Source organism: Dryobates pubescens, chromosome 10 (assembly GCF_014839835.1).
Source record: "Dryobates pubescens isolate bDryPub1 chromosome 10, bDryPub1.pri, whole genome shotgun sequence".
In the NCBI taxonomy this organism is placed as follows: domain Eukaryota; kingdom Metazoa; phylum Chordata; class Aves; order Piciformes; family Picidae; genus Dryobates; species Dryobates pubescens.
In genome coordinates, this window is record NC_071621.1 from 12,526,087 (window position 1) to 12,551,242 (window position 25,156).

The 25,156-nt window shown below is 44.7% G+C and overlaps 1 protein-coding gene across 2 annotated transcripts in view; it reads left to right on the forward strand.

Annotated features, from left to right (window-relative positions):
- NARS2 (asparaginyl-tRNA synthetase 2, mitochondrial) overlaps nt 1–19,135 on the forward strand; it is a 76,130-nt gene extending 56,995 nt beyond the window's left edge. The window contains exons 8-14 of one of the 2 annotated variants that reach the window (XM_054164525.1): nt 1,590–1,688; nt 2,121–2,158; nt 3,230–3,296; nt 6,408–6,545; nt 7,679–7,776; nt 9,910–9,936; nt 18,930–19,135. In XM_054164525.1, the coding sequence (XP_054020500.1) occupies nt 1,590–1,688; nt 2,121–2,158; nt 3,230–3,296; nt 6,408–6,545; nt 7,679–7,776; nt 9,910–9,936; nt 18,930–19,074 (612 nt within the window). In that variant the 3' untranslated portion in view covers nt 19,075–19,135. The remainder of the gene's footprint in view (nt 1–1,589; nt 1,689–2,120; nt 2,159–3,229; nt 3,297–6,407; nt 6,546–7,678; nt 7,777–9,909; nt 9,937–18,929) is intronic. The other variant, XM_054164526.1, reaches the window with a different exon arrangement.
- Nucleotides 19,136–25,156: the final 6,021 nt, after the last annotated feature.

Sequence of the window (25,156 nt, forward strand, 5' to 3'; positions counted from 1 at the left end):
CATCAGTTGCACCTGCCCAGAGCTTACTGAATCTTGAGGTCCTGGTATCTATCTCCCTTCTTGGCCAAGGCCCAAGTACATCTGTACCAGACAATAAGGAGGGGAGTAAGAGCCAGGGGTGCCAAGGGGGTACCTCAGCACTGGGATCCACTGCAGGAAGTAATTGTCCTTATTGTCCCCAGAGAACAGAGGGGACAGGAGGCATGTTAAGAGGGTGTTTTAACTAATGCTCTAGTACATGGCCTTTCACAACTGCTGTGTGGACCTGGGAGAAGAGCTGCAGCCTGTACTGAGTTGGCTTATGAGTGGGGAGGAGGAAATCACACCACTACACTAGGTCAATAGCCCAGCTGCTTCTTCTCTGTGCCTTTTGTTCCTCTTACCCTATAAGGTCTGTTTTTCCCTCAGCTTCTTCCTCAGCTCTGCTGACTGAAAGTCGGGGACATTTTTCAGTTATTCTCCCTGGGCTATGTGGTGCCTAGGGACTGCTGCCCACCTACAAATCATGGCTGGATACTTCACTTCTCTCAGCTGCAATTAATGAAGCAATCATTGTGTTCACAATAAAAATACAGGAATGTGGCATGACTTTCAAAGGCACTTTTTGTTGGGAAAAGCTTGGTCCCGTCTCAGGATGAGACGACATGCAGCCCAGCCTGCATTGCAATGTTCCTTACAAAGGAGATGAGAATAAGGAGGGTGATTGTGTAGAAGAGTTGGGATCATCAGTACTACACAAGTGGCAATGACCTGCTTGGTGCAGGCAGAAGACTACAAGTAGTCATGAGAACCCTTTAATTTGCACAGCAGCAAGTCTCTTGTATGGTCTGCTTTGCTTAACCAAAAGAGAAAATTACTCTTAAAACAGGTTGATCAAAATGCAGTGGCATCCCACGTGGGGGCTCTTCTTGTTTAGAGCTGAAATGGCATTTTAATTCCTTAATGGATGAAGCCCATTTTCCTGGATAAGTTTATCCAAATTGGATGATAATGTCCTCTAGTTAATCCACATGAGTTTAGGGAAATGAAGCCACATATTTTTTTAGTTTCTCAAACATTCCTGCATTGTTGTGTCCTCTGCCTTAGCTCTCTGCTTGTCTCTGTGCACGTTCTCTTTGCTTGGCTCTTACTGCACGGAGTCTCTTTATCTCAAATATGTTTGATGGGCTGGCTGTATGTAGTACACATTTATTTCCTCTCCTTTAGTTCTGCCTCTTCTAACAACAAAGCAGAAAACCAGAATTGCTCATTACAGGACAGACACCAGTCACCACAAGTGGTTTTAGTCTGTGTTTATGGTTGACCATTCCTGCTGCATTTTCACTGAAGTTACCTGACTGAAGATTCTGAGGCCATCAGCAGACACTAAAGCCCTAAACTCACAGCCAAAATACAGGTCCCAGTCCCAGCTACTGAGGAAGCCTGCTAATTAGGAGCATTAGCAAGCTGATGCCCTCTTAAGCAGTCTGACCATGCAGAAGGACAGAAGCTCCTTCTGTACCCTTTGGCTGATGTGTACCTTGTTTTATTTATGGTCTGGGACACCTAAGCAGTGTTAATTTTTCATGCACTCCTGTTTTCTCTGCTAGGTTATGGAAGATCTTTTCAAGACAGTGACAAGTACTGTCCTCTCCAAATGTCCTCGTGATGTTGAGCTTTTTCATAAATACATAGCTCCTGCTCAGAAGGTAATAAATGTGACAGAAAAGACCTGCAGTCCTGTTACACACTTGGGGTTTCTTTGCTATAGGGAGGCTTAATTTTGGTTTTCTTTATTACTGTGTTGTCCTCTGATAACAAACTATGAAGAGCTAAAGGTTACTCTGAGCTTAAGCAGCTGTTCAGACCCACAGAAAGAGGACACACAACTTTCTGTAGCTGATAGCAAGTGTGGGAGGACTGTGGCTGTCAAAACATGTAAGAGCCTCTGAATGATCAACTTCAATAATTGGGTATCCTTGTAGCACTCAATGTGTGGGAGTGGATTTTGACCCTGTCTGGTTTACAGTGCAGACCTACAAATTAAAACTTGGAGGGAGATGATTTTTCTGAGTTTCCACTGGACCCCAGAACCCTTCAGAGTAGCTTTACATTTTATTTCTTTTCTTGTTTTGACCAAGGACAGGTTGGAACAAATTCTGAAGCACAAATTTGTGACGTAAGTACTTCTGGTTTAAAATTTGGTCCTCTTTTGTGTTTTTTTTTCTTTCCTAACTCAGTGTCTTCTGGGTTAGCATGATGTCTCCAAAAGGGTATGAAATGCAGTTCCTTTGTGCTGTTGCCAGTTACCCTTTCATCTCTGCATGTGACTGAACTCTGAATCTGCTGGCCTTTGGCTTTTGTTTCCCTGGGCAAAATCCTTCTTCTCGAGCAGTAGCCTCCTCCCAGCATGTACCTGTGCAGTGGTTTGCTCACTGTAATGCTTGATTTTGGCTTTGGTGCTTTGCTTTCCTTCACACTTCACTCCAGTGACTCCCTTTTTATGAAACTATGTTTTGGTATTTAAAAGCCCTAATTGGTTTTCTTTTCCCAATTGTTTTTCAATCCCCAATAGCTTGTGCAATTTCTTTTCACATTGTTCTGTGTGCTCAAGGACTGAAGGAGTTTTGGTTTCCCACTGTGACCCCCCAAAATACCTCCTCTTCCCCACTCTTGCCTGTCTCTTCAGATAGTGGTGCTCTCCATGCATCCCAGAGAGCACTGTAGGGCAGCTCAGCCCTGCACTGGGTTTTTTTGTGTTTAGCAGCTACAGCCACACTGGGGCAACAGGATCATGGTAGATCCTCGTGTGCCTCACGCCCTTTGCACTCTGGGCTGTTATTTTTGCCTAACACTACTCTGAACAGTGGAGCTGTGCCAGTGAGGGCACGTTGTTTCCTTAACAAAATCCACATGGTTCTAAGAAGCAACTCTTTGCAGAGCTCACCTCTGACTGAAATGCAACATTGCAATTCAACTGCAATTGCAGAAGTGTCTTGAGAGCTCAGCACTTCCTGCCCTACATGTAACTGAAGCACAGGAGAAAACACAGGAGTCTTGCCATATAAAATGGCTTTTGGTTTCTGTCCAAAGAACCTTTGCTGGGAAGTCTGACATCACAGCACAAGTTGGCATGGTGGTGGGGAAATGCCTCCTCAATTTTCCAGTGCGGCACTTAGCCAGAAAACTTCCTTGTTTTTCCTTTCATCGTTATCTTAAAGGCTTTTTTTTTTTCCTCTCCCTCTTGCAGAATTTCCTACAATGAGGCAGTGGAAATTTTGAAGCAAGCATCTCAAACTTTCACTTTCAAGCCAGAGGTAGGTGGTTGAGTGGTGGCTTGACCCTGTACGTGTTCATATGCAGAGCCAGCTTGAACTTTATCATTGAATCATTTTGGTTGGAAGAGACCTTTAGGATCATCAAGTCTAACCATCAATTCAGGACTGTCAGGGCAGCTCTAAACTGTTGTCCCTCAGCACATCTACATATCTGTTAAACACTTCCAGGAATATTGACACCACCAATTCCCTGGGCAGCCTGTTCCAGTCCTTGACAACTCTTTTGGGGAAGATATTTTTCCTGATATCCAACCTAAAACTCCCCTAGCACAGCTTGAAGCCATTTCCTTTTGCTCTGTTGCTTGTTAATTGAGAGAAATGACCAACCTCCACCTCACTACAACCACCTTTCAGGTAGTTCTAGAGAGTGAGCAGGTCTCCCTCGAGCCTCTTTTTTCCAGTTCCCTCATCACTTTGTAGATCTCTTTTTGACACCCTGAGATTTGTTACTTTGTGCAGGTTATCTGCCTCCTGGGGTGTTTGCTCAATTGTAACCCAAGTGTAACTTTTTCCCTCTATGGCTGAAATGGAAGTGAGATCTGTAGCAGAAGAACTTGAACTTTGCAGGAGAGGAAGTGATGAGCTTGCTATTGAAGGACCAAGGCTTTGCCAAAAGCACTTCTCCTTCCTGTGTATAAGTAGAGTTGAGCACATTGTGGATTTAGTAGCAGTCATCTAAGAGGGTTATTTTCCTAGTCCTCAAAATAAAGGAATCATTAGGACAGTACCAAAAGTTTGACAAGGGCTAATAAACCAAACCAGGCCTAATGATGTCATCTAGATGTAGGTAAAGGGAATCCCTTGTCTTTCCATAGCATAGACATTGACTGGGGGAAATAATCACATACTAGTCTTTCTAACACTCTGAAAGTTTGTAGGCAGATCCTCCCATGCCTCCCACCGGGGCAGAAAAACAAGACTCAAACAAATGGATTGCAGAAGTGATGGAAAGTTTAAAAGGAAAAGCAGTGAATGTTTTACAGAGAAACTACAAGCACAGTGACAAAAAAGATCCCAAAGCATACCCAGAAGCCTCCCAGTATTCCCCTTCTCCCTGTCTGAGGGTACACCCAAAACCCTCAGGGTTCTTTCTTCCCCCCCTCCACTGTTAGGCTAATCTCAGCTGGCCAGATCTGAGAGTGCCCTTCCCCCTTCTCCTCTTGGCATTGGGCCTAGCCAGGCCCAAGAGGCCTTGAGATAACTCCCCTTCCATTACCAGATAGGGAGCATCTCCCACAGGAGTGGCAAGGGAAGAAAGAGGAAGTGTGAGACCTTGCAGATGGATTTATAGGGAGCAGGACATTATGGGTATGAAATACGCAGCTTCCTATGTCCACCCACTGGGCTGGACACCTGGGCACCAGAGGTGCACCCCGTATGGCAGCAGCAGGAGGCACCCAGCCCAAACTGCCACAAACACTGACTTTCTGCCTGATTTCAAACACACACACTAGTAAGAGAATTCTTGGTGCTCATCTCATGTGTACTGACTGATCTTCATCTCCTTCTGGTGTTTTGAGGAAAATAACCCTCAAGCTGAAGCTGCCTTTGCAGCCAGTTGGGAAACTGTCATGTCGCTGTGTACAAGTGGGTGTGGAACCTCAAATTCTGTATCTGTGCTACCCTGATCTGAGACAGCAAACTCAGCGTGTTTTCAGATGAGGAGAGTCTGCAGAATATCTGTTCCTCTCTTCCCCTTCCACTCCCTCTGTTCTTTGTGCATCCTATAATGGATGGGAGGTCTCTAGTCAAAGGCCACAGAATTTATAACAGTGATGGAAGAAAGGAGAAGTGAAGGGCATTGCAAACATCCTGGGTTTCTGATGGCAAAGAATTGTTTTATAGGATGCTGGGCTTTCTTAAGTGAGAATTAATGCAGCACATAAGAGGACACAGCAGGGAAGAAGGTGATCAGCCTAGAGATGCTGCTTTCTCTGTACCAGAGATAACACTGAAATAAGGCTGGGTTGAGCGAGCTGATTTTGGATGGGATCCTATTGCCCTTAAGCTGTGCAGGGTGTGGTTTGGGGTGGGAATGTTATTTGTTTGTTTGTATGGCTTATTTTCTGATTTGATACCAGATGCTTGAGCTTGGTGCAGGCCCTGTTCTGTAGAAGTTAAACCATGTTATTTTCATTGCTTTGCCCTGCCTTAAAACTTGTGAAACCCTACCTGCTTAGCACATGTTCCCAGTGTAAGAAGTTACAGTATCACAGTATCACCAAGGTTGGAAGAGGCCTCAAAGATCATCGAGTCCAACCTGTCACCACAGACCTCATGACTAAACCATGGCACCAAGTGCCACGTCCAATCCCCTCTTAAACACCTCCAGGGATGATGACTCCACCACCTCCCTGGGCAGCCCATTCCAATGGCGAACGACTCTCTCAGTGACAAACTTTCCCCTCACCTTGAGCCTAAACCTCCCCTGGTGCAGCTTGAGACTGTGTCCTCTTGTTCTGGTGCTGCCTGCTAGAGAGAAGAGACCAACCCCTTCCTGGCTGCAACCACTTTTCAGGTAGTTGCAGAGAGCAATGAGGTCTCCCCTGAGCCTCCTCTTCTCCAGGCTAAACAACCCCAGCTCCCTCAGCCTCTCCTCACAGGGCTGTGCTCAAGGCCTCTCCCCAGCCTTGTTGCCCTTCTCTGGACACGTTCAAGTGTCTTGATGTCCTTGCTAAACTGAGGGGCCCAGAACTGGACACAGGACTGAAGGTGTGGCCTAAGCAGTGCAGAGTACAGGGCCACAATGACTTCCTTGCTCCTGCTGGCCACACTTTTCCTAATGCAGGCCAGGATGCCATTGGCCTTCTTGGCCACCTGGGCACACTGCTGGCTCATGTTTAGGCAGCTGTCAATCAGCACCCCCAGGTCCCTCTCTGTTTGACAGCTCTCCAGCCACTCTGACCTCAGCCTGTAGCTCTGCATGGGGTTGCCGTGGCCTAAGTGCAGCACCTGGCACTTAAGTTGCTGTGTTTGATTTCACATCATTCAAGATTTCACATCACTCCTGTGGAGGGACTTTGCTTTGTCTCTTGCCACAGGCAAGATGCACCAAGGCAGGATCCCAGGTCCCTTTTGCTGTCTTTACAGTGGGGCTGTGACCTCCAAACAGAGCATGAAAAGTACCTGGTGAAGCATTGCGGTGAGGTTCCCGTGTTTGTGATTAACTACCCATATGACCTCAAACCTTTCTACATGCGGGACAATGAAGATGGACCTCAGCACACAGTGAGTCTATAGGTCACTTCCCACCTCTTTTGGTTTTTTTTTTTACTAGATATGTATCTTAGCCTACTCATATAAGGGTAGTTTTCTGCTGGGCCTCCAGTCAAGAAGTCCAAGATAAGATGTGACCATCAGGTCATCTTGTGCAGTCATTTTCCTGTTGTAGAAGAAATCCTCAAAGCAAGAACAATAGGAAGAGGATTCAGGAGTTGAGTAGTGGTAAGCCTGAAGTCCTTTAAGACAGGTTTGCCAGAGTTTATTTCTTTACCTAGTAGGCTTCTTTACTACTGTGTGGAATGCTTAGAATTGCATGACTGCAAGCAATCTGTGAGTCTCATGTCATCTAAATTACCATCTCTGTAGTCCTTAAATAGTAGATAGACACAGGACATAAACTCTTCCTCCACAAATCTCATGCTTTGAGGGTGTGATTTCCTAGTTGAACTGAAACAACCTTCTAAAAAGAGTGACTGCCCAACCGTGTGCTGCTGTCAGTTCACTGGCTTTAGTTCTAGCAATAGCTCAGCTGTGGGATAAGAGAAGTAACTGTAAAACAAAACAGAGAAGAAAACCAGCCCAAACCTAACAGCAGAGGTTACAACATCAGGATTCTCACACATGGATCAGCACCTCAATGTGATTTATCCGTTGGTATCATTACCACTACAGCTGGCTGAAGGAATGAGGTAAAACACAAGTTGTAAGCATCAGAGTAGCTTAAACTGCAAGGGAACCAGATCTTCAGGAGACTTGCCCATGTGTCTCTTTCCTTGTGAGCCATCCTTGAGTTCTTTACACCCTGCACAGGCTTGCTACATGGACAGGTTGTCACCAGGGTAACCTGTTGGGATTCAGTTCCCACCACCTGCTGTCCTGATGTCCTCAGTCTGGAACACTACTCCCATCTTTTAGTTTTCTGTAGGTTTACTGGTCTTTAGTATCATGAAGTTCCCTCGCAGCCTTCTCCTGTCAGCAGGAGGCTTTTCAAGCATTTGCAGCTGTTTACCTAAGTGTTCTGGATTCAGTAATAAAAATTAGAGGGGCTATTTACAAACATCCCTCAGTACCAACTGTACTTCTGCTGTAGACTGTATGGCTGCATGGCATGACTTATGCTTAGGTTTCTTTCTTTGAAGGTTGCAGCTGTTGATCTCCTTGTACCAGGAGTAGGAGAGTTGTGTGGAGGCAGCCTGAGAGAGGAGCGACTGCCCTTCCTCGAGGCACGCTTGCAGAGGTAAGGGAAACCCACAGGTACCAGGGGACTGTTTTGAGAGCTGCTGGTGGTTGCCAAGACAGAGGAGTGGAAGGGCAACTAATGCTGTTTTTAAAAAGCCTGTTTGTTTCTTTGAGGTATTTATTTAACCAAGTAGATGGTTGTGAGCTAGTGAAGAAGTTCTTGTGCTTCTGTTGTAGGTATGGGAGCTGCCTCTCTGTTTTAGCTCATCAGAGAAGGAGAATTTATTTTGTGTTAGACCAGAGCAACAGAATCCCTCAGCTCTGCTGAAACTGTCTGGAACAGGGTCTTGTGTGAGGCACTTCATCCTTGAGCCTTTTCCTTGCAGCTTTTGTGGCTGGGACTGGATTGTGAAGGTGGAAGTTGTCACGTAGAGAGAGCTTAGATGTATTTGTCATGGCATTGTGTAACTGAGGAACTGCAGCTTTGGTTGAAAGCTTTGCTGGCTGTGATGCAGCTGGCCTCGGTGGCATCGTTTAAGAGAATACAGTTCTTTGCTAACAGCTTGATGGGAAGCTTCACTGGAAGTGCTTGGGACCTCTACTGAGTCACATGGCTCTTTCCCTGCTGCTTTTTTTCTGGATCATGTGACAGTAATTTTAGGCTACATTCAGTGTCAGAGTATTGAAGCTGCTGTTTGGTTAACAATAATTGACATTATTGGTGGGGTAATTCTCCATAGACAATTACTCCCTGGATCTTCCCTGACTGTTCAAAAGAACCTTTCATAACTCAGACAAGCCCATTCGGGCCAGTCATACTCTTGTGCAAAGCAATTTTGGAGGAGGATTAATCCCAGAGTAACATAATTTGCAGGCTGGGAATGAATTTGTTGCTTAAATCAACCACATATTCACATAAATGTATCTAGTCAGTGGAGAAGAGCAAAATCCATTTCAATGAATCCAAGAGGCACAGGGCAATTAAAATCACCACAACATTGGTTCTCAATGTGTGGTCTAGGATGACATTATTCCCTGTGCTTCCTGTTACTTTTGCTGTGAGCTCTCCCAAGGCAGGCTTGCTTCAGCTGAAGCAAAGTATAGCATTGCCAGCTGCACTTTTTCACTTGAAATTTTTGCCAGTAGGGTAGAGAGTCCACAACCATCAAGGTGTGGGACTGGAGGAGGGATCCATGTAGAGGCTGAACCCAGACTTTTCTTGCATGTTAAGAAAGTCATAGAAAGTGTTTCAAGCTACAAATGTGATGTGTCTTTAGTGACCTGGAAGTACAGCTCTGCATTGGAGATGACCTGGAAAAGTGACGCCCCTTTTCACACACTGTTCTCAGTTTTGAGTAATCAGGATCTGAACTGCTGAGCCTAAACACTTTCTTAAGGCTTTTTAGTTGTACTTCCTGCAGCCCCAGCATAATTAAGTGAAATTAAAAACAGTATTCTTGTCTCTTCATACTCAGTTCATACAACACCTCTCAACGCCCCAGTCAGGGACAGCTGCAGTGCCCTGAAGATGAGAGAAGTGGCCTGTCTTTGTCAACAGTTTTCTGTTAACGTTCAGAGAAATGGAACAGAACCCAACAACTTCCCTCTGGTTCTGCCAGGGCAGGAAAAGGAGAGAGGGTGCACTGGTGGCAATTAGAAAAATACATCTTTTATTTAATAGTTTTACACAAGTTAAAATACGTTGATAAAGCTACAGGAGTTCAGTGGGGTTTTACACTACAGAAAGGGAGCTGTGTAGCCACATGTGAAGAGATTTTGACTCACTCATAAATGAGGTTGGCTGCATTGTAGATTTAATTGTAAATTTAATATTGTAAATGTAATATTCAGGCCTGTCCTCTCCAAGCATTCACAAGTAGAGTTTAGTGATACACTTAGAAGTTAAGAATATGCACAAGTCTTTGCATGAAGCTCAGCTCAATCCTCTATGTTGACAAAACAAACTTTGCATTTTAAGAAGCATGTTGGGAATCTGTTCAGGTTTGTCTACCAATTACTAGAACTGTCAGGCACTGATCAAGGTTTCCCTTAATTTCTTGTCTTACCTTTTTCGACTGAATTTGGTCACCAGACTCTCCCTTTTTGTGTAGTGTACTCTTCCAGACAAATTCTGCCTGTGCAGATCTCCTCTGTTCCTGTACTTACAAAGGATTTTGGTTTTGTTCCACAGGTTAGAAATTGCAGATGCCTACCAATGGTAAGACACTACCTTGGCTTATTTCTTCTTTAGACACTCTTTGAACAGCTGCCTCATTTTTTTGATCCTGCTCTTGAGGGAACATTTCTTGGCCGAGTTGTCCTACCATCACTGCCAGTCTAAATGGAACAGCCCGTTCATTTAAGCAAAGTTTAATGCTATTTAGTTTATCTACCCAACTTGTTCCCTTGCAGCAGAGGTTCCTTCTTCAAGATTGCCTGCAGTAGATGAATAGGCAGCCCGTAATGATTGTTGATATTAAATCATTAGGCTGTGTTTGAAGCGGAATCATAGAATGGTCTGGGTTGGAAGAGACCTCCGAAGGTCACCTAGTCCAGCTCTCTCTGCAGTAAAGCAGGGGCATCCTCAACTAGATCAGAATAGTTTCTGACCACCATTGCATGAGATAAACAGGTTGCAGAACCACAAACGATTTGTGACCTTTAGCATCTCTATGAATAACTCCCAAGGCAACTGGATTGAAAAGCCTTCCCTAACAAAGTGGCTGAAGCAATTAAAACTGTCCTGTGAAGGAGACAGATCAACCTTTTGAATTAGTGGTTTAACCTATTAAAATGACAGAAAGATTTTAGTGTTCCACTTGACAAGTGTTTCTTGGGATGTGCTTTGTCATAGCTTCTGAGGGGGTAACAGTGCAGAGAATTTTAAATTCTGAAGAGTACATTCAAATACTCTTCAGCATCTTGACTGATCATTAGGGAAGCTGCCTTGAAAAAGAGTTAGGTGTAGGATTCTTCATTCTCCTCTTCTCACAATGAGAACTCACTTAGGAACAGCTCAGTGCATGGCAGACATTTATATCATCCATTTTAAAATGGAGTAACTTAAATGTCTTTCTTTGTGGTTTGCATTTATGGGCCAGACTACACCATATCATTTCAGCTGAGGGAAGGATTATCCTCACCAAGGTTGGTCAGTCATGTGGTTAGAATAGAATAGAATAGAATAGAATAGAATAGAATAGAATAGAATAGAATAGAATAGAATAGAATAGAATCATGGAATTGTTTGGGTTGGAAAAGACCTTTAAAATCATTGAGTCCAACCATCAACCTAGCACCACCGTGGTCATCAAGCCATGTACCATGTGCCAAGTCCACACATTTCTTGAACACCTCCAGGGATGATGACTCCACCAGCTCCCTGGACAGCCTGTTCCAATGCCTAACCACACTTTCATGAAGAAATTTTTCCTGATATCCAACCCAACCCCACCCCAGTGCAATTCCAGGTAATTTCTGCTCATCCTGTCACCTGATCCTAGAGAGAAGCTGCTGAGGCATAGGCTGAGAAGATCTGATGTTCAGTGGCAGAGCATTCCAGCTCTACTGAGAGAGCTCAGCTCTGCCTCTTGCTTCCCACAAGAGAGAAGATTAAATGGCCTGCCAGCCATTTGCATTTTCATGTCATGTGAAGCAGTCACATTCTGGAAATTCTTTCCCCCTGTGGTCTTTTAGAGATTCCTTCCTCCTCTATTCTCTCCACTTCATCACAGATGATTGACTTCCCAGAGATTCCCAGGGTCTGGTGTCCTAGGAAGGTGCAGGATATGAGTAAACCTGGATGCTTCTGGACTACAGTCCAGTATCTGCCAGAAAACAGGTAGGTGGCTTGCCAGCATCCATCTTTTTAGTGGAGGTGGAAGGAGAGACTGAAATTAGTCTCCTCCAATTTAGTGATTGAATTTAGTCTCCAAAGCTGGCTCACACACTCCTTGCAGAACAGTTGAGTCATTCCTTTTAAAGTATAATATTTGCTGACATCAGAATGGGCAGCTGTAGATGTGATCCTCCAGGTTCAAATGCCTTTTTTATTGTTGTATCTCGCTTTTTACCTATTTTCTACTCCTATTAAGCATGAAGATACTGTGGGGGCTGACTCCTTCTGGGACAGCTTCAGGACTGCCTTGTTTGCAGGAGAATCAGTGTGCAGAGGCAACTGATGATGTGAAATACTGCTGTGATTCTACCCATTCCTGCCTTCTGGAAAGCTTTTCATAAAAGCTAGGTAAAGGGACACAGTCAAAGTCCTCTGAATCTTCCTTATGTCACTGGATCTTTCCTGTTGTGCCAGTTTCTTTCCATTAAGAGTATGAGTTGGAGAAGTATTTGGCTTGACTTGCAGAGTTATTTTATCTTATTTTCACACTCCTTCCTTTGAACTGTAGATACAAAGGAGCTCAGTAGCATAGATGATGATCTTGGCTGAAGTGAGAGAGATCCGTGGAAGTGAGGTGGGAAAGCTGAGCAGTCAGAGTTTACTCTGGGAAGTCACTTGCTTTCTCTGTCACTGAGGAGTCTGTTGCCTTGTAAACAGGGGACCTGGTCCTACTTGCAGCCTCCATCTGCCCACTTAGCACAAGCACTAACAAAGATACATAGAATAAACCAGGTTGGAAGAGACCTTCAAGATCATCGTGTCCAACCCATCAACCAATCCAACACCACCTAAACAACTAACCCACGGCACCAAGCACCCCATCAAGTCTTCTCCTGAAAACCTCCAGTGATGGTGACTCCACCACCTCCCCAGGCAGCCCATTCCAATGGGCAATCACTCTTTCTGTATAGAACTTTTTCCTAACATCTAGCCTGAACCTCCCCTGGCGCAGCCTGAGACTGTGTCCTCTTGTCCTGGTACTGGCTGCCTGGGAGAAGAGACCAACATCCGTTACTTTGTAATGAATGTGTCCCCACTGCTCTCAGCTCCAGCAGCTTCTGAGTCTTTCCACGTGTAAGGCACCCATTTCCTCCCTCTGGTGATCATCATGTGCACCAAGGGAGAACATGGCCTCATGCTGAAACCTCTACAGTCCAGGTACCTTTTCTAATCTTGTGTAACACTACTGAGAGTGCACAGTGGCAAAGCAGATCTTATCTGCTGTCTTAGAATGGATATTACTATGTTCTCTTGGCCTTCCTGCTCTAGGTGGAGCAGTTTGAGCTCTGTTGGGCTCTTTGATTTCTAATTTTCTTTGAAGCACAAATGCTGGAATGTTCTATTGTGTCTTTGTGTGGTAAGACAGAAGGGAGGAGTTGGACTTGGGTTGCTACACTGGTGAACCACTTGCAATCCATGGCCATTGACAACATTCATACCATCCTTTAACATCCTTCAGAGCCCAGCAAAACCTGGAAGCAGGTGCCTGGTCCAGTTAGTCCTGCTCTGGGGAGAAACCAGAGCATTGTGCTGGGCCATAGAGAGGCAAGCATGTGCCCAGATGTCAATAGGAGTGTTTTAGATTGACCTCCCTGAATGCTTTTTGTGTGGATTCCCAAAAAGCTGTAGTAAAGCCAAAGCTGCCTGAAACCAAAGAGAGTGTCTGAGGGAGAATCAGAACTTGGTGATGCTTCACCTGTTTATTTCCTGCAACATTCAACAAAAGGGTCTTTCAAATGTCATTTCATTAGTAGTCTTTCATTAGCCTCGTTTTTTCTCTATTGTTTTGTTTCTTTCTAGTAGAATGTCGAGCTCTGTGGACTGCAGTATCTTTGTTCTTTCATCCTTACTTTTCTCCAACTGGCTGCAGAGGCTTCAGTCAAACAAGAGGGTTACAGGAAAGATCAAGATTATATTTGTTTTGAAAGGAGATCGAGAAGAATACGTTCTGCTTATGAATGGTCACTAAGAGAGCACTGATCTTCCTAGTGCCTTGCTGTGCAACACAGGAGATGGTGATGATGATAAGAGGGTATACATTTTTAAAAGGATGAAAGGAAATGCTCTTCTAACTTGGCACATAACAATGTCCTGGAATTCATTGCTGGGGGACGTTGTTGGAGCGCATACTTTCAAATTGCTGAAAAACTCACAGTCTTTCGGGTCCAGAACATGAACTCTGGGGTTAGCTGGGGTCACATAAACTTATTTCCTACAGGAAATAATGTTACACAGGCCCCCAGTTGCCAATAGAGTGCTCAGCTATCCTCTTCAAGATCAGCTATGAGGAGAAATAGCCAGACCAGTTCTTGACTCTTTTTGAGGTGAGAAACATCCAAAGTCTGGTGATTTTTGAATGAAGGAAAACCTCAGGGAGTATTTTCCAGCCTAAAGGGAATATTCTCTTCATCTGCAGACAGTTGCTTTTTCTTTCATCTTGGAAGAATGGGAAAATGCTCAATTTCTTTGCTGCTTTTGAGCACAATCATCAGAAAGGATTCACAGTCTTGATCCTCAGCACGTTTACTTCAATGGGCTTTTTCCATTAACTGTAATGGGGTTTGTTTCACTCCTTTTGCCAAAATGGCCTCTCAAAGTGCTTTGAGATCTACAGATGAAAGCCCTGGATAAGCAAGGGTAGAATTTATTATTATTGTTCATCTGGAAGAAGCTGAGTTATTTAATCTCCTTACAATGATTTGTAGCCGTTGCCAGCAAAAGGGGAGAGGAGATGCTAGGCATGTCTCAGCTGTCTCTGCACAGACTGAGAGATACTTATAGACATCAGCAGAAGTGCTTGTGCTGTTATTTATGTTACTAGTTGCAGCTAGAACTGCCACCAGCTGGTTTGCCTTCTCTGCTCTACCCTTCACATTTATGAGGTCTTTTCTATTTCACAAGTTGCCACCCTCAGCATCAGGTCTCCCCATCATCTTCCTTACAAACTCTTGAAAAGCTGTGGCTTCTGGGGGCAGTTCCCAGCATGCAATCTGTGTGAATTGGATAGAGATGAAGACCACCATGCTGCTGCCCAGCCTTTGTATCCATGTTGCAAACACAGCCTTTATCACAAGGTGCTGGGTGGATAGAGCTGAGCCTTAGCAAGTCAAGCAAACACCCAGCACCACATATAATGGGTCCCAAGGTTCAGAAAACTTATGTCCCACCCCTGAGCCTGCAGTGTAGTCGTAACTGCACCTTGTGTGTCAGTTCTAGTAGAAAGAGGTAAGGAGTCCTAAGATTTTGTGAGGTTCTGCTTCTGATTTTGCCACGTGGGTGGTGGAGGCAGGGGGGAAAAAATGAAGACTTGATTTGATGTAATAAATGGCTTCCCAGATTTTAACTTCTCTTAATGAACTGCAAGGAAAAATGATATTTATAGAATAATAGAATCATTAAGGTTGGAAAAGTCCTTTAAGATCATTGAGTCCAACCATAACCCAACTGCCATGATCAGTAACACATATCGTGAAGCACTTACATATACATGCTTCTTGAACACCTCCAGGGATGACAGCTCCACCACTGCCCTGTACAGCCTGTTCCAATGCCTGACCACTCTTTCAGGAAAGACATTTTTTTCCTAATATCCAATCTAAACCTCCTCTGGCACAACTTAAGCCCTTTTCCTCTTGTCCTGTTGCTGGTTGCTTGGGAAAAGAAACCAACCCCAGCATCACTACAGCGTCCTTTCAGGTCATTGTAGTATTTCATGATATGAAAGGCATACTGTCAAACTGAGTCTGCCAGGGCAATCTTTTCACAGAATCAATCACAGAATCAACCAGGTTGGAGAAGACCTCAGAGATCATCAAGTCCAACCTATTACCTAACACCTAATGACAACTAAACCATGGCTCCAAGTGCCACATCCAATCCTTTTTTGAACGCCTTCAGGGATGGTGACTCCACCACCTCCCTGGGCGGCACATTCCAATGGTCAATTACTCTTTCTGTGAAGAACTTTCTCTTCACCTCAAGCCTAAACCTCCCCTGGCACAGCTTGAGACTGTGCCCTCTTGTTCTGATACTGGTTGCCTGGGAGAAAAGACCAACTCCCACCTGGCTACAACCTCCTTTCAGGAAGTTGTAGAGACCAATAAGGTCTCCCCTGAGCCTCCTCTTGTCCAGGCTAAACAATCCCAGCTCCCTCAGCCTCTCCTCATAGAGCTTGTGATCCAGACCCATCACCAGCTTTGTTGCCCTTCTCTGGACACGTTCAAGTATCTCAATGTCCTTCTTAAATTGAGGAGCCCAGAACTGGACACAAGGTGTGGCCTAACCGGTGCTGAGTACAGGGCAGAATGACTTCCCTGCTCCTGCTGGCCACACTATTTCTGATGCAGTCCAGGATGACATCAGCCTTCACGGATACCTGGGCACACTGCTGGCTCATGTTCAGCCTACTGTGAACCACTACCCCCAGGTCCCTTTCTGCCTGGCCACTCTCCATCCACTCCAACCCCAGCCTGTAGCACTGCATGGGGTTGTTGTGGCCAAAGTGCAGAACCCAGCACTTGGACTTGTTAAGTGCTTTTGCAGCTATAGAATTTGTTGGAGAGTAATTTCGGTTTGCAAGTAAAGATGATCAGTGGTGATCACCTCTGGCTTCACTCTGTTTAAATGTAGTCTTCAAGCCAACACAATTGTGAAACACATGGAATCCAGTAAAGTACACCTATTTCTTCCCCTTTACTCTGCTCTTGTGAGACCCCACCTCAAGTACTGCATCCAGTTCTGGTGTCCCCATTATAAGAAGGACATGGAACTGTTGGAGCGAGTCAGGAGGGCGGCCACAAAGATGATCCAAGGGCTGCTGCACCTCTGCTATGAGGACAGGCTGAGGGAGATGGGGGTTGTTCAGCCTGGAGAATACAATACTCTGGGGAGACCTTAGAGCTGCCTTCCAGTATGTGAAGGGATCCTACAGGAAGGCTGGTGAGGGACTTTTATCCATAAGAGTATCTAGAGACAGGACAAGGGGGAATGGTTTTAAGCTGAGGGAGAGTAGGTTTAGACTGGATCTTAGGAAGAAGTTTTTCAGTATGAGGATGGTGGGACTCTAGAATAGGTTGCCTAGAGTGGTTATGGATGCCTCCTCTTTGGAGGTGTTTATGCCAGATGGCATGAGGCCTTGGGCAACCAAGTCTTATCTGAGAGGTGTCCTTGCCCATGGCGGGAGGGTTGGAGTCGATGATGTCTGAGGTCCTTTCCAACCTAAGCCATTCTATGATTTTGTAATACATATTTATAGATATTCAGTAAATAGACTTATATATACTTCATATTTTACATGTGTGTGTGTGTGTGTGTATATTTAAATACATATATATACACTCTAAAAATCCAGCTTTTCCTTGCAGTTGATTAACAGTAGTTAGAATTTGGGAAACCATTTATTACAATCAATCCAATCTTCAGGTGCTTTGACAGTTCCTTTCTCCCTCTATTTCACTGCCTGGGTAATAAAACATACATATTTTTTTATATGTATATTTAATGTTTAAGTGCATTTGCTGCTTTTTAAAACTGGGGTGATGAAGTGTTCATGTACAAGATAAGAGGAAAGTAATCCATCTGTAGTCTCTCAGTCCCTCACTAGTGCTTTCATAAAAAGAAGAATAACTTTTGTGGCCTCAGCAGGCTCTGAAGTGGCCCCATAAATCAATAGAACCACTGAGATTTTTTTCACTCACACAAAATAAGACTGTTGGTGACAATGTATAGCTGCAAATCTAGCTCCTGTGTATCACATCAGCTACTGTCCAGCTGGAAAATTGGGGGCTCTAAAGAACCATCATCATCTTGTTGTACATCCATGTGTTTGGAATACCTGCTTCCAGACATTTTCTGAGTTTTTCTGTGTGCAACAGAAAACGTTCTCCATTAAATGTTCTCCAAATGAGATGTCTTGTTCCAGATCTCATTTTTGGAGAGGGTTATGTCCAGGATTTTTTGCTGACTTCTTGTGGAAATAAATTAAGCAGTGGTTTGAGGGGGGAAAAGGGAAAAAAAAAAAAGAAGGAATATTCATCAGACAGCAAGATCTGTATAGGCTTCTGAAGAATGCACTGGAAATAAGTCCACTGGAATATTACATCCAGTTCTGGGCTCTCCAGTTCAACAGGGACAGGGATCTGTGTGAGAGAGTCCAACAGAGGGCTACCAGGATGATTAAAGGACTGGAGCACTGCCTGATGAGGTACAGCAGTAAATTCCAAACCACTACATTGTACAAAATAATAGGCTGAGAGACCTGGGGCTGTTTAGTCTGGAGAGGAGAAGACTGAGAAGGGATCTAATAAATGTATATAAATATCTGAGGGCTGGGTGTCAGGAAGGAAGGGACAGCCTCTGCTCACTTGTGCCCTGTCATAGGACAAGGGACAATGGATGTAAGCCACAGCACAGGAAGTTCCACCTTAACATGGGGAAGAACTTTGTTACTGTAAGGGTCACAGAGCACTGGAACAAGCTCCCCAGAAAGGCTAGGGACTCTCCTCTGGAGACTCTCAACCCCCATCTGGATGTGTTTCTGTGTGACCTGTGCTAGATTCTACGGTCCTGCTCTGGCACGGTATTGGACTCGAAGATCTCCAGAGGTCCCTTCCACCTGCTGACATACTGTGACCCTGTGAAAAGAAGACAGGAAATGAAAGAATTTGTTGGATGGCAGATGTCAGCATGAGCATGGCAGGGCTTAAACAAACCCAACCAGGCAACTCCATCTCTGACACTGAAAATGTCAAAATTGGTGGGACACTTGAACAGGTTACCCAGGGAGCTGGGGATGTGCCCTGCCTTGAGGTGTTCAAGGCCAGGTTGGACATGACAGGAGAATTGGAGCTGGATGTTTTTTAAGGTTCCTTCCAACTGAAACCATTCTATAATTTTCTGAAAATGTGTTGTGATTCTGCAGGAACCTGGATTTGTGCCCCTGCTTGGAATGCTTTAGATACTGAAACTTACAAACAGGCTCTTAGTAGGAGCAGAGCTCTGATGTGCAGTCTGTTCTTCGTACCCAAATGGGTTTTATGCTCCTAAACAAATCAGGCTGTAGCGTGTTGGCAGAGCGTAGCTGGTGCTGGTTTAAATGCGTTTGCACTTGGGGTTTCTGCTAATACAATCCTGCCTGTCAGGGAACCGCACCTCTTCGCACCCCTGACCAACATCAGCTGTGTTGGCAGAAATCCACTAGTGGTTAGGGTCAAAAGGAAGCAATTAAGATGGAAAGCAAAACCCTAGATAAAAAGCTCTCTGTCATTACATCAGCATAACCGCGCTGCACGTGTAACTGTCTGTTTAAATTGCAGGTATCTAGACCTCCGAAAGTACGGCTCCGTTCCTCATGGAGGCTTCGGAATGGGGTTTGAACGCTACCTGCAGTACATCCTGGGCGTTGCCAATATCAAAGATGTTATCCCTTTCCCCAGGTTTTCTCACTCCTGTCTCCTGTAGCTCAGCAGTCGACTCGCCCGGAGAAAACTGCTGCTGTGACTTTGTGCGTATAACGCTCTCAGATACGACTGAGTGTGTTTAGTGGGAAAGCAAAATCATTTTGATACCAGTGAAACTCTGCCTTGTTGAACATAATGTATGTGCTGGTGAGATTGTGGAAGCACACTGGCAGTTCGTCTGTTATCAATTCCTGGCTTCAGGAATATTAATAAATCCCACTTAACTAAAGGGTTAAGGTTTTTGTGAGACTACTACAAGCCATAGAAGTCCTGAATAAGCTTTGTTGAGAGGTAGAGGGGGTTTTATGTGAAATATTAATAAGGAGGTGTGACCTAAAATGGACTGGGAGCCAGGACTGCTGTGAGGCTTTAATAGGCTTTAATTAAATGCCTGAAGAGTGCTTTGAAGATTGAGTGTTATAAAACTGCAAGGTATTGTACTGGCTGTGATGCATTTGCTCTTACGAAATGGCCACTGTAAAGCATGAGTTCTCCCCACCCTGAGTTAAAAGCCAATATTGTTTACCTTGGAAAAATCAGTCAAACCTAGCAAGGAAAACTGTCATACTGCAACTGCTGGAGTGAATTAGGTGAATGGTGTTTGATTGTGTGAGTCATCAATAAAGCCGTACCACTGGTTTGTTTTGTAACTCTGTATGGTTTCTTCTTCTGTTATAAAGCCGTAGTGCTCAGCATCGCAGCATTTCCTTCAGCATCTGGGGTAGATGTTTCCTTTTCTGTAAACCCAGATTAGTTGAACAACTTCTGCAGGAGATATCTGTTTTCTGTCTCTGAGAGAGCACGTGTTCACAGCAGACAGAAGTGCTCGGTTAGATGAGCCAACTTGCAGTTTCTTGGTGGTTTGGGTTTTTTGTTGTTGCTTTACTGTTTTGTGGTTGTTATTGAGCAAATCTCTCATGTGCTCATCAGACCAAGCAGTTTTGTCTGTACTTGGAAACAACTGACATATGCTCCCAAGCATTGCAGTCGTATTAAGTAATTGTTTATCACTATAGGATCTGAACTCCTTGCAGTCTTTAATGGGTTTGTGCTCTCAGCCTCCCTGACATGTAAAGAAATACTCATTTCTCTTTTGAAGAGGGGATTATGGGAAGATCAAGTGACTTGCTCAAGGCAATTAGGAACCAGTGGCTTATGTGGGACTGAAATTGAGAATTTCCAGCATCCATCTTCCCTTCCAAATTATCCCAATCCAACAAGGGGTCATTTTCCTAGTGCTTACTACTCCAGACCCCAAGGTGCCTGCAGTGTCAACAATAAATGTAAAGAGGCAAAGCATCTCTATGAGGACTGGCTGAAGGTACTTGGTCTGTTCAGCCTGGAGAAGAGATCTTTAAGATTAGCTAAGAGATGATCTTTAAGGTCCCCTCCAACTGAAGCCATCCTATGATTCAAGGTAATAGATTTGTTGCTCATAAACTCATAACTTCATAAACATGAAGTGGCTGCAGGATAGCCCTGGAAGCTTCCCTCCCAAGTAGGTGAAAGAGGTTGAAAAGTAGTAATCAAGCAGCATTGCAGTCACAGTTCTCTCTGGAAGGGCTGTATAATACTGCACCTGCAGAATCTAAAAATACATCTTGATGTCATGTGGCACCTGTCATGGTTCAGTTGGGCCCAGGGCTGGGACTTTTACATGTTACAATCATGCAAAGAACATCACTGCAAGGTCACTGCTTTGGGGTGTTCGTTGTATGCACTGAGACATCCCCTGTACATCAGGGTTTGGGTTTTTTTTGGTATCTCCTTGGTCTGTTTGATCAGGCAGGTGTTAACTGTGCCTTTGCTGGTTTGCATTTCCTGATGCAGCTTTGTGTTGGTAAGTCTGGTTCCATGAAACAGTTCAAGCACCTGCCTTCCCCTTGAAACCACTGAGATGTGCCTGCAGCAGACACTCCAGTATGCTTACAAACAAGGGGTGGCTGTCAAGAAGGTGGGGCCAGACTCTTCTCAGTGGTCCCCAGTGACACAAAAAGGGGTAATGGGCATAAACTTGAACATAGGAAGTTCCATCTGAACATGAGAAGGAACTTCTTTACTTTGAGGGTAGCAGAGCACAGAACAGGCTGCCCAGAGGTGGTGGAATCTTGGTCTCTGGAGACTTTCAGGGCCCGTCTGGATGTGTTCCTATGTGATCTGCTTTAGGTGATCCTGCTCTGGCAGGGGGGTTGGACTTGTTAATCTTCAGAGGTCCCTTCCAACTCCTACCATTCTGTGATACCTTCCTGCATTTGGACCTTCCCTCCTTTTAATGCATTGTCTTAAATGTTACTGCTTGCTTTTGTGTTTTGGAATTACTTCTCTCAGCAGAAAGATGTGGAAAGAGTACAGCCGCCAAACAGCCCCATCCCTACCGTGTTCCTAAATAACTTATGATGAGCAGGTGTCCTTGTTCAAATCCTTAGTCACTGGTTCTGCCACAGTTGATGTAAATGAGAGCGCTTGGACTGGAAGCCCATCTGCTCAAAACAGAGTGGGTGGATGGCAAAGCCATCTCCCGTCCACTCTGCTTCCATCCCTAGCAGCTCAAGGCTGGCTCTGTTGGTTTTGGCATCAGCAGGCTGTAGTCAGCTGGAGGGTGTTGATCACCCTGTGAGATGCCAGATCTAATGAGCAGGGTGGGGCTAAACAGCAACAGGTGATAAACAAAGTGTGGAGAGGAAGACAAAAGAAGGTGCCAAAATGTCACAGGGTGATGTGGCATGAGTCAGAAGTTACAGGGAAGGACAGCAAGACTGTTTCTAACAGGCTTGCAGAGTGGCTGGCAGGGCTTTACATGAGGTGACAGCTTGCATGAACTGATAGGATCCACCCTTCATTCTTTGCCTTGATAAGAGGTTGTTGGAGGGCAGAAGGAAAAGGTTGAACCTTTGACTTGTAGGCAGAATCATAGAATGATTTGAGTTGGAATGTCATCTAGTCCAACCTCCCTACAGTCAGCAGGGACATCTTAACTAGAGCAGGTTGCTCAAAGCTCCGTCTGGCGTGACCTTATCTTTCCAGGGATGGGGCTTCTACCATGTCTCCGGGCAACCTGGGCCAGTGTTCCACTACATTCACTGGAAAATATCTAGTCTGATTGGTCCCTCTTTTAGTTTAAAAGCATCACCCTTTGTCCTGTCACAATAGGCCCTGCTAGAAAGTCTCCTCATCTTTCTTTCAGCCCTCTTTAAGTACTGGATGGCTGCAATAAGGTGTCCCAGGATCCCTCTCCAGGCTGTGCAACCTCAACTCAGCCTTGTAGCCAGGAATTGCAGTATGAGTTGTTCTTCATACAATTCTGACTAGTTATTCAAGAGTCTCCTGACTCCTGACTAGGTCTCCCCAATCTTCTACATGTATTTCTATTTCATTCAAAGGTACTGGATGAGTTGGAGATCTGATGGGCAGGGTTGAGCTAAGAGGGCATCGCCCTTGAGTCAAAAAATCTACCCCCAATAGTCTGGGAGAACAAGCAGGAGGAAAGCTGGGTAGTTCCCAGCAGAACTAACCAGATGCAGGTGAAGGTTCAGTAGATAGAAGAAAGGGTTGCCCACTCTTTGAAACAGCCTTCCATGTGTGTTGTTTTTCCTGTTGGTGGGAGTGAGGAGAAGGTAGAGCCTGAGGTCCCTGTGCATGATAGTACTGCTTAGAGTTAATATTGAGGTTGGCAATCTTGTGAGAAGCAAGGCTAGGAGTCACTCTTGCGCTCCAGGCTGGCATTGTTGGCCTCCTGCTATGTATATATAACATGGCTTGGTATTGCCAAGGAATGCAACGTGGTTTCCCTGGGATTTCCATGTGGAATGTCATGTATTTCCTTCAAATCTCCTCTCCCAGAATGAAACGGAAGTGTATCTGAGGGACAGGGGAGGTTGTTCCTCTTGGCCATGTAGGCAGGGAAACACACCAAGAATTTCCTAGATTGAAGCCTTTTTCTTTGCTATGTCTTTGCTTAGACTCTGCTCTGTGACAGTGACGGAAGCCAGCTAAAAACTGACAGTTTCTCAGGTAAAAAGCTGCTGCTCTTTGCATACAGGAATCATCTCTCAACCTGAGCATGCACTGTGGTAATTCCCACTGTGGTAAGCAGTCAGCTTGCAAGCCCAGGTGACCAGCGCAGTCTCTGCTAGCATCCTTCTGGTAAGTATTTCTTGAAGCTTCAGTTCCTTGGCAGCTAACACTGCCTCTTTCCAGGTTTGTCTTTACTTTGAGCTTCAGAAGAAAGAATCAGTGTCATTGATTACTGCGTCTGTGGCTTTGTGGCATTAGGACAGAGATGGGACAGCAACAGGGCTGCAAATAAAATAGCAGTGCCATAAAATTTGCATAACCAGCCTCTCAGAAGAGTGTTTAGAGGAAAACCTTTGTTTCCACTTCAAGAATTTCACCTAAAATCCCTTCACTTTAAGTTTTTTGTGTGCAGATCAAAGTATCCCAAAGTGCCCTACTTTTAATTAAGAAAAAAAAAGATACCTGCAAAACTAACACCATGTCTCAGTCCTCTTGATTTGAAATCCACAGAAGAGTAAAAGATATCTCTAGGGCTAGCAGAAGAGACTGCTGCTCTCTCCCTTATGATTTGTATCTTTGATTTATATTCATAGGATTTTTTGAACCTATGATTTCTCTATGGTGATATTAAGGCGGAGTCTAGATTTTGGACTGTGGTACCAGCTTCTGTGCAAGCGCAGACAAAGTGGTGTTTAGAGGTCAGCAGAGCAGCACAGGGATTTTAGCTGAACTACCTGCATTCAGGCCTCCAGACCTGAGGGAAAAACAGCAAGGTGTGGAGCTAAGCAGTCCTCTCTCTCCAACTGCTTCGGTAGTAGTTGTCATTTCTAAAGCATCACTCTTTTGAGAGAGTGCCAAGACTTTGATGGGAAATGTAACATACAGTTTTGCTTGCTGGGCTAATATTGATTGTTTTGGAAATAGCTTAGAGATGTGTTTTTCTTTGGAGGGGGGAGAAAGGGACTGATTTGCCAAGAAACACCTTGGTCATTGTTTCCGTTAAGTATGTGTATGGGGATAAGTGTGGCTTTGCTGCTGCTGAAACTAATAACAGTCATTATCACAGTCATTATGGAGAGAGGCTGTTTGCAAAGGCCTGTAGTGATAGGACAAAGGGCAAAGGATTCAAAGTAGAGAAGAGCAGATTTAGATTGGATGTTAGGAACAGGTTCTTTACTGTGAGGGTGGTGGAACACTGGAACAGGTTGCCCAGGGAGGAATATCCCCTGTCCCTGGAGATATTCAGAGTGAGGCTCGACAGGGCTCTGGGCAACCTGATCCAGTTGAGGATGTCCCTGCGGAGTGCAGAGGGGGTTGGACTGTATGAGCTTTGGAGGTCCCTTCCAACCCAGGTCATTCTATGATTACTGTTGGTTTAGCCTCTGCTTTACACTTAGGGAGAATTGGGAGAGGGATCCAGAGGAGAATAAGAAAGACTTTGTGTTAAGGTTGTCCAAAGTTCTGATTTCCTCTGATCTAAACAAAGCTGCCTAAGCCATGAGGTGGTGGTCTCGGGGGTGGATTTATTGTTTTGTCTTACAGTTTGTTGCAGAGCCATGACCTTCAGAAGGGTTGTAAAGTTTTATTTTATGGTCCTGCTGGTAAAGAGATGTATGTAATTTACTATATGAGTTCTTACAGACTTGGCTAACAAGAAGTCTGACCCAGAGTTCAAAGAAATTATGGCTCCCGTTGTTTTATTGCTGCTGTGAAATGTATTATTATCTGTCCTACAGCTGTGGCTCAGTGTCCTGCACAAGGTGTTCGGCGAAAATGCTGTAAAGGGAGAGCTTTCACACGAAGGGCAGGAGAGGGCCAACACTGTGTGGCCATTTAGAAGTCGTATACTGGCTCCTTCAGAAATTGTGGGCTTGATTTTGGGTGAAATGGGGATGAAATTACTTCAGAGTCCTTGTTGCTCTTATCACTGACACTGTTTTACTGCAGGAAATTGAAGCATGGAGCAATCAAGCTGCTTACCCAAGTTTATGTGTGGTAGACCTGTGGAATTGACCCAAATCAACCCAATCTTCACTCAGTGCCTACCCATGAGACTTCCCTCTGTTTGC